A 6,578-nucleotide genomic window follows, 5' to 3' on the forward strand; every position below is an offset into this window, starting at 1 on the left:
AAATTGTAGCCGTGGCCTTCTACTGCTTGAGGCTCATAGCCAACGTAAGTGTAATATTATGTGTCTCTTGCAACAGACCTATTTCCTATGCATATGCATAGTGTAATTCTGTAAATAATAGTAAATAATAATCCTATGCACACGCACACATGTGTATGTGTATCGAGTTGAAGGATGTCAATGCTTACCTATAGACCTAGCAAGAAACAAATGTAAATGCTCATATTCCTATACTTCAAACCATAAATGCTCTTATTAGATATCAATGTCAAACGCTTGTTCTTACATTTGTTTCTTTTAGTATTATAAGCTTTTGATGCTTGTAATGTAAAAAATGTTTATGTATTAAGCTGTCTTTGTGATTTTGTGTGTGTGTGTGCCTCATTGTCTGTATGTTGAGTTCTAAGGATATTATATCATCGTCAAGCTGTTAAAATTTCTTAAACCCAGAAAGCAAAATTTTTCGGAAGACAGGAAAAACTGTTTTAATTCCTTTAACAATTGTACCTACTTTATACATCTCCCTTTGGTTTTTTTTAATGTGTAGAATTTAAATTTTGACAAAATGTTTTTCAAGCGCATGCAACGGATACCATAGATTAAGAAAGTGATAAAAAGAAAATGAAAATTTTGGGCTTAGCATGTAAGCTACATTTGAACAGCTGGCTTACCAGATAAGTATTTTCCCTCTTAAATCTGTATTTGTTTGCCATTTTTGATACAGGCACTGTCAGGCTCACGTTTGCACCATATGAACTGATATTCCGCTGTCTTATGTACTGCAAATGCCTTTCATAATCAGTAGGTAGCAAATAATCAATGTCTCATCTTGAAGAAAACAACAGCATTGAAAACTGAAACTATTCTTTTCTTTTTGTCTCCCTTTGAACAACTTGGCCTAAAAATCTCACGAACCAAGTTTTTCAACAAACATTTTTGAATGTTCCTGCCAGCTTCAATAAAAGTGGAAAAGAAAAAAGAAGTGGATTATAAGTCAACGGACAATCCAAGGGAAGGTGCTCTGTTAATTTTCTTCTTTTTTTTTCCCACTCTTCTGTTTTTTTTGGGTTTTTTACACGATAGTGAAAGTGGTTGCTCCAATGTCTAGTTGCACCTAGGTCTGGTTGCAGCTAGGTCTGGTCGCAGCTAGGTCTGGTTGCACCTAGGTCAGTTTACCCTATTGTGTTTTTCTAAGTTGTTGTGCATTAATTTGATGTCTCCACCACTCTTTCTCCTCTCCTCACCAGTGTTATTGCTTCGCCTGTGTGGTCTCACAGTACCAGGAGCTGTCTGAGGGCAGGGGCACCTATGAGTTCCTCTATAAACCTGTAAGTTCCCTAACTGTTTTCTTCTTACAGTAAAGAATGCAAAAAAGGATAAAGAATAAATGTACAATTCAGTGACTTGTCCAGGTTAACAACAATAGATGGTTTGTCTCCAACGGGGGGCATTCTTGTTTGGACTGTTTCATGGCTCAATCTATACCAATTTGGCTTGGTCCAAGCTAAGATGAATATTAAACTGGAGAAGCTACTTCGCCTTTCATAACATTACATTACATAACAGTCCATTTTAAACAGTACCATATAATTTGATTGTTTAATTCAATACACAAATATGTGAATATGAGAGTTTTATTAAAGGCAAGTTTTTGTATGTTTTTGTTTTCTTGTTTAGTTTAAAGCAGACCATTTCAGATGTTGTACTATGGCCATGACATGAAGTTTCATATTATTTTAGTAATCCTCTCATTTATTTCCCAATGTAGTATCATTATTGTTTTCTTTTTCTCTTGTGTCAGCGTCGTCGTCACATGGGGAGAGGAGGCCAGGGTGCTCCCATGTCCGACCTAGAGGAGTACAACCCTCCTTACGGGGCCACGCTCCCGCCGTACAGTGTGGAGAACCCCTACAAGGAGTACTCTCCGCCCACCTACGAGAACCTGGCCATTGACTATGAGGAGATTGACACTGTGGGCATGGCTAGCCCGGTGGGTGGGCCGCGCAGGCTGCAGGCAGCAACGTCCGCCTCGTACCTAGCAGATGTTGTAGTGAGTCCCCCTCCTCGGGAATTTCGTAATGTTGTGTCAGATGGTGAGAACATAGAGAGTGACCACGGCGGTAGTTTTTCTGGTGTAGACGACCCTTCGACGTCATCGTCATTTTCTGCTCGCCATCTACGACAAGCGAGTGCTTTTTCAGATCTGGCAAATGTGGAGGTGTCTGTCATAGATCTACGGAACTTGTACCCTTCTCATTCCATGGAAGAACTGCAACATCCCCAGCATCATCATCATCAGCTTCATCATCATCGTCATCATCACCATCAGTTCCGTGAGCATCAGGATCATCACAGTCGTCATAATTCTCACCACAACCGCCACCGTCACCAGCGTCACTGCAGCCTTGACGACAGTCGGCAGGGTAGTCACTCGCATCATCGACACAGTTTGGACGCTGGTTCTGCCATAGCTGTGACATCATCCTCTGCATGTCTGCTGGAGAGCAGTGGTCAGTCTGTTGATGGTGACAGCGGTTACAGAAGTCGACAGTCTCCCTCACAGCTCAGGAATTCAAAGACGGTTCCTATTTCTCCTCTGACCATCCAGAAGCGGACTTATATCACGTGGATTTAGTTCACACATCGCCCCTTGCTTGCTGGGCCAAGCGATGTGAATAGTAATGACCGTCCTGCCTACAACTTGCTGAACAAAATGAGGATGATATGCATATCTATGTGGGATATGTATGCATATGTTGAATGTTCACTTCAGGAACTTAAAAATATCTCTTAATGAAATGTGTATGAGTTATAAGTGATATATTCTCCCTTTGTATGCCTTTAAATTTGGATGCCAGATTCAACTACAAAGTTGACAGTCTTGTGCTGCACAATTTCTCGTGGAGAGACTCGGAGCTTTGTCAAACCCAAAGATTTGAATTACGATATCCTGGACTGGGCACCACTCTTTGCTGTCTATAAAATTTTTTGCTGCGCTGGTGCGTACCATGGATGCACAAATAAAAGGGTAGAACTAAAGATCGTACCTAACAAGATAGTTCACTCAGCCAGAAAAGTGTACACGGAAGTCCATGCATTGCTTCAGATGGCGCTGCAGTCTTTGTTTTGAAGCTCTCTTTCGTTTCTCCAGAAGAAGAATTGGAATAGTACAGTTTGTTAGTTTCACTTATGTTGTTTTTGACACAAGTAGGGTAACTCTGTTTGCAAAGTCCACGCTTTTTCGAAGAGAGTGCCAACAAATTTTGAGGACTCTTTTTTAACTGGCTCAAAGAGAGGAGTGAACGATCTTGTTGTACATGATCTTTGGTAGAACACAAGTCTTACCATAGTCGAGTGTGTGTGCTGCTTTTCCCTTCTTGTCCTCCATTTGGCTCCACATAAAGTCAAATGGACCGCTCCATAGTGAACCAGAATGACGTCAAGAGAGCCCAGTCTTGGATATTATAATATAAGCCTATGGTTAAAAATAGTATGGTGTTTTCTGCGTGTCTGAAAAAGATGCCCTGCTATCTGGTCTCCTTCTGAGCAGGGGCGTAAAGAGTTGACTGGACCAACCTGAAGTGTGTGCCTACTAATAAGCTGCTTTCACAACCACCCAAGCTTGGCTTTAAGTTCCCCTCCGGGTGTTTTTTTCAGTGTATGCTCTGGGAATCAAGACCTGCACCATATACGATTTTATTTTGCATGCTAGTAATGTGTTGCTAGTCTGTTTTGTGACTTATTGTCTTCATCCTTAACCCTATCCGTATGTCGTGTTTTACTATCGTATCCATATGATGTTGGGAACTCTGTGCAACCACTTTCCAAACTGGAAATTTACTTGTTAATCCGATCCGCATACTTTGCATAGCAGTCTGTCAAAATATTTTTTGAGAAGTACTGAAAGTTTCAAAGAGATCTTCATGCTAGAAGTATTCTAAAATGTGAAGAATACATCCCCGGGGGTACAAAGTGAACCCAGGGGGGGTATGGATAGGGTTAAGGGTTGAGTCACCGTGCACATTTCTCTCCTTGTCTTATCTCGAGCAAAACTGTGTATCGCCACACCTGTGTTAATATGTGCTTCTCTGTACTTACACTTGAACCTCAACATGTTTCAATAGCATCCACACCTCAATATCAACTGGGGTCACCTGCTTTCTAGTTGAGGGCCTAACTCCATCAGTTTGACTAACGCGTCTCCATCCTTGTCGTGAGTAATGAGCAGGTTTGATAGTTTAGTTTGTGTATTATTGTGCTTGATAATCCTGATTTGAGTCCTTAAAACATCTGACACTTAACTAAGATGTTATTGAACTATGATATTTTAAAAGGAGTTTTCAAGGCTCTCCACTCGTCCTTGTGGCTTAATCCTGTTGAAGATGGTTGAGAGGTTGAGAGGTTCCACCTCTTTATATATAATGACTTAAGTAGGCCCTATTTGCTGGGGGCGCCGTAAGCTGATTAAACATCTTTTTCATTTTTGGCGCCAAATTTTTATAAATTTGTTAAATCGAAAGCCTGATCAGTTACCCTATTTGTGTAAAAAAAAGTCAAAGTGAAACTGAGACTAGTTTATGAATACATTAGAATTCAAATTTTGGAAGAAGACCTGTTTTAAATGGTTATGTTGACAAAAAGCCTCTTAATCTCGAAACTGCTGTGAATAAAAAAAGGTTTTTTGTCAGCTTTCAGCAGTTATGTCCTTTATCGTAGATGCCCGGTGGGTTAGTTTTCCGAACATATTCTGTTTCAGGTTGATTGTTTAATTTGGGTTTAGTTTTTTGCACACAGACATATAAAGATATTTATAGACCTACATGTATTTGTGTTTGTTTGTATATCTGTGTGTGTGTGTTTGTGTAAGAAAGTGTGTGTGTGTTTGTAAGTGTGTGTGTGTGTTTGTGTGTGTGCACATGTGTGTATGTGTGTGTGTGTGTGTGTGTGTGTGTGTGTGTGTGTGTGTGTGTGTGTGTGTGTGTGTGTGTTAACAGGTGTTTTGGAAGCCGCCTCTGGTAGTTGCTTCTTACTTAAGTTAATCCTTCTGATGTTTCTGTGTGCCTATTTGTCAGCAGGTGTTTGAAAGGTGTCAGTAGTCCTACTTTGCTACTATTCCAAAGTTTTATTTATCTGTCTGTTTGTCGTACTTTCTCTCAACACTAATCTGTGTCATCAATGTTCTTATCTGTCTTTCTGTCTTTCTGTCTTTCTGTCTTTCTGTCCTTTTGTCTTTCTGTCTGTCTGCCTGTCTGTTCATCTGTGTCTGTCTGTCTGTCTGTCTGTCTGTCTGTCTGTCTGTCTGTCTGTCTGTCTGTCTGGCTGTCTGTCTGGCTGTCTGTCTGTCTGCCTGAGGCACTGAATAACTCTTGTCATGTCCGTGTACTACTATAACACTATTTTTTCTGTAACTGAATTTTGCGGAGCAAAGTATGAACATTTGTGATTCAAACGTTTTTTCATATGTCTGCTTACAAGTTGTAAATTTTCCATGTTACATAGTGCTATGGTTTTTGTAATGCCATTGATATACTTGTTTTGTACATATAACTCAAAGAAAAAATATACCCAATTATTAAAGTGTATTATGTTGAAGATGTTTGTTGCTGCTATTTAATAAAGTGGCTTAACAGAAATCAGATAATGAGTGTGGGGAGGTTTTTTGTCCTTTGCTTGTACGTACATCTACTCATAATTCTGTGATGTAAAGGTAAATGAAAAAATAAAGATGGAACACTGTTCCACAGGAAGAGATATAGAGGTGTGTGTGTGTGTGTGTGTATGTGTGTGTGTGTGTGTGTCTATGAGCGTGCATGTGTGTTTGTGTGTGTGTGTGTGTGTGTGTGTGTGTGTGTGTGTGTGTGTGGTGAAACACCAAACCAATAAATTATGTGCTAGCACCTGGAAAATAAAGATTTGTCTTATCTTTTCTTATCTGCTTATCTTATCTTATCTTTATCTTATCTTATCTTAAGCTCAGGTACAAAGCCTATTATTTGTCTATCTTTGTTCCCTTTCCTCCACCAGATCACGTATCTCTTCTGTGAGAACTATTTGCCAACTCTTGTACGATGTATAGCAATTGTATGGGAACAACTGTCTGTAGTCTGTCCTGTGAATGTCTGTCAGTCTGTGTGTATTTGTTGTTTTTTCTCTATCTGTCTGTGTGTCTGACGGTCTGTCTGTATCTAGAGGTTTTTTTTCTCTATCCATCTTGTCTGGCTCTCTCCATGGTTCTGTCTGTCGGTCGGTCTGTTGGTCTGTCCGTCTGTCGAGTGAGAAGTTCAGAGCTATATCAGGTCTCTTTTGTTTGCAATACGTTTTTGTGCCCGTAGACCCAATTTAAGTTGCAGTGCTTCACCTCGTCAAATTCAAATTTTACATTTCCCTTCGTATTTGATCCAGTTTGACTAGAATAGAGGTGCATTTGGAGACAATCTATGTCGTAAAGAGCTAAGGAAAAATAGAAAGTAGATGACGGATGCAAACTGCAGTTGTGCACGCGTGTGTGTGGATGTGTGTGTTGGGGGGGGGGGGGGGGGGGTCCTCACGGGGCGGTTCGGGCCACCTTCTAATTGCCC

At 40.4% G+C, this 6,578-nt stretch overlaps 1 protein-coding gene across 1 annotated transcript; it reads left to right on the forward strand.

The window, feature by feature from the left end:
• On the forward strand, positions 1 to 3,169 carry LOC101853647 (the record flags this gene model as incomplete). Its single annotated transcript, XM_005108931.2, is given in 3 exon segments — positions 1 to 44; positions 1,248 to 1,328; positions 1,802 to 3,169. Coding segments are annotated over 3 exon segments (959 nt in total), but the record flags the coding sequence as incomplete, so codon positions are not given.
• Between the last annotated feature and the right edge of the window lie 3,409 nt (positions 3,170 to 6,578).

This window comes from Aplysia californica, unplaced genomic scaffold (genome assembly GCF_000002075.1).
Source record: "Aplysia californica isolate F4 #8 unplaced genomic scaffold, AplCal3.0 scaffold00735, whole genome shotgun sequence".
In the NCBI taxonomy this organism is placed as follows: domain Eukaryota; kingdom Metazoa; phylum Mollusca; class Gastropoda; order Aplysiida; family Aplysiidae; genus Aplysia; species Aplysia californica.